The 1,909-nt window shown below is 58.9% G+C and overlaps 1 protein-coding gene across 1 annotated transcript in view; it reads right to left on the bottom strand.

The window, feature by feature from the left end:
- Positions 1-674: 674 nt before the first annotated feature.
- EAH_00038580 (phosphatidylinositol 3-and 4-kinase domain-containing protein, putative) overlaps positions 675-1,909 on the bottom strand; it is a gene marked incomplete at both ends in the record, with an annotated part of 17,072 nt that continues 15,837 nt past the window's right edge. Inside the window, 2 exons of the mRNA XM_013395455.1 lie at positions 675-780; positions 1,048-1,437. Of these exons, the coding sequence (XP_013250909.1) occupies positions 675-780; positions 1,048-1,437 (496 nt within the window). The remainder of the gene's footprint in view (positions 781-1,047; positions 1,438-1,909) is intronic.

Raw genomic sequence — 1,909 nt, 5'->3', positions numbered from 1 at the left:
ATGGGCAAACTCGTTGGTTAGGGGTTCCAGGGGGCCCCCTACGGTACCCTGGGGGCCCCCTGAGGATCCCTTGGGGGCCCCTTAAGGATCCCCTGGGGCCCTCTTAAAGGTCCGGATCACCTGGGGGCCCCCTGAGGGGCCCCTGGGGGCCCCCTGAGGATCCCCGGGGGGCCCCCTGAGGGGCCCCTGGGGACCCCCTGAAGGGCCCTTGGGAAACGCCTGAGGGACAGGTGGGGGTTACCTGAGGATCCCCCGGTGCAACTCCCCCCATGCAGATGCGTCTCCTCCTTCTGGGCCCCCCCTTTGGGCCCCCTGCTTGGGGCCCCCTAAGGCCCCCATATAGAGACCCTTAGGGACCCCATATAGACACCCTTAGGGCCCCCATATAGAGACCCTTAGGGCCCCCATATAGACACCCTTGGGGCCCCCACCGCATGGGGCCCCTTAGGGCTCCCACATAGAAACACTTAGAGCCCCCTCTTAGGGCCCCTTTGGGTCATCTTGGGGCCCCTTAGGGCCCCCACATAGATACCCATAGGGCCCCCCCTTAGGTCCCCCTTGGGTCCCCTTGGGGCCCCCTAGGGCCCCCACATAGAGACCCTTAGGGCCCTCCGCATGGGGGCCCCTAGGGCTTCCCCCTGGGTCCCCTTTGGGCCCCGTTGGGGACCCCTTGTCTACCAGAAGGGGCACCAGCCTGTGTACATTCTCGAGAGGTTGCGGATGCTGGTGGCTTCTTCAATAAGTCGACCCGCCTGGGCCGCAACCGCTAGAGGGGTGGGGCTGCAGAGACAAACAAATGCAGAAAACCGGACAAGAAGAAGTGCATGCATGCATGCATGCATTCAAAACCCTACACACTAAACCCTAAACCCTGCATGCATGCAAGCATGCAGCTATCGTGCAATGTAATGCCGGCAGATAAGGCTTCTCCAGCAGACGCAGCCCCACAACGCATGCATCCATACATGCATGCACACATGCAAACCGAGCTACATGCACGCCTGCATGCGTGCATGCATGCATGCATGCATGCATGCAGAGACCCACCCAAAATCGACTCCGTTGAGTTTGTCTAAAACCCTTTCAAGGACTTCTTCTCTCGTCCTCGGCCAGCGCACTGCAATGCCTTCACCGTAGTTAGTAGCAGTACCCTGGGGGCCCCATGGGGGACCCCCAGAGGGCCCCCCTGGGGGCCCACTCCTAGGCTTACCCGCTGGGGGGGCCCCCATTGGGGGCCCCTCGATAAGTTGCGGGGCTTCGGGTAGCGACTGTCTAAGGACTTTAAGAGGGAGAGAAGGGTCAAGGATGCATGCAGAAAGAAGTAGAGACAGATAAAATTTATTTTGTCTTAGCGTTGTCAGGCAGAAGCAAAGAGACGACAAAAATATGCCCCCAGAAGCACCAACGTCTAAAGCTCGTGAAAGCATGCGCGTTTGCCTGCATGCACATACACCCCAAAAACATATATATATATATATATATGTAGCCGGTACTGCATGCATGCAGTGCATGCATGCAGTATGTGGCAGCAGCAGCAACAACAACAACGATAGCGATAACGTCAGCAGCAGCAGCAGCAGCAGCACCAGCAAAATAACCAGCAGCAACAATAGCAGCAAAAACAGCAGCAGTATCAGCAGCGGCAGAAACATCAGCAGCGGCAGCATCAGCAGCGGCAACGCTTGCAGCAGCAGCAGCAGCAGCACCTGAAGGGGACAGTCTCCGGCTGTGTGGTTCTGCATGCAGCAGCCTCAAAGACATCACTGAAGTCTATATGGGCGATGCAGCAGCCCCTGCAGTCGCTGCTGCTGCAGCAGCAGCACAGCAGCAGATTGCCTGGGTGTCTGTCTCCTATCCCGCAGAGATAGCCGCAGGCTGCCATTGCTGCATGCCCCGATGCAATGCTGCG

Source organism: Eimeria acervulina, genomic scaffold (genome assembly GCF_000499425.1).
Source record: "Eimeria acervulina Houghton genomic scaffold, Eah_scaff438, whole genome shotgun sequence".
Lineage (NCBI taxonomy): Eukaryota > Apicomplexa > Conoidasida > Eucoccidiorida > Eimeriidae > Eimeria > Eimeria acervulina.
Note: the sequence above shows the minus strand (reverse complement) of the source record. Positions and strands in the feature narration are given on the sequence as shown.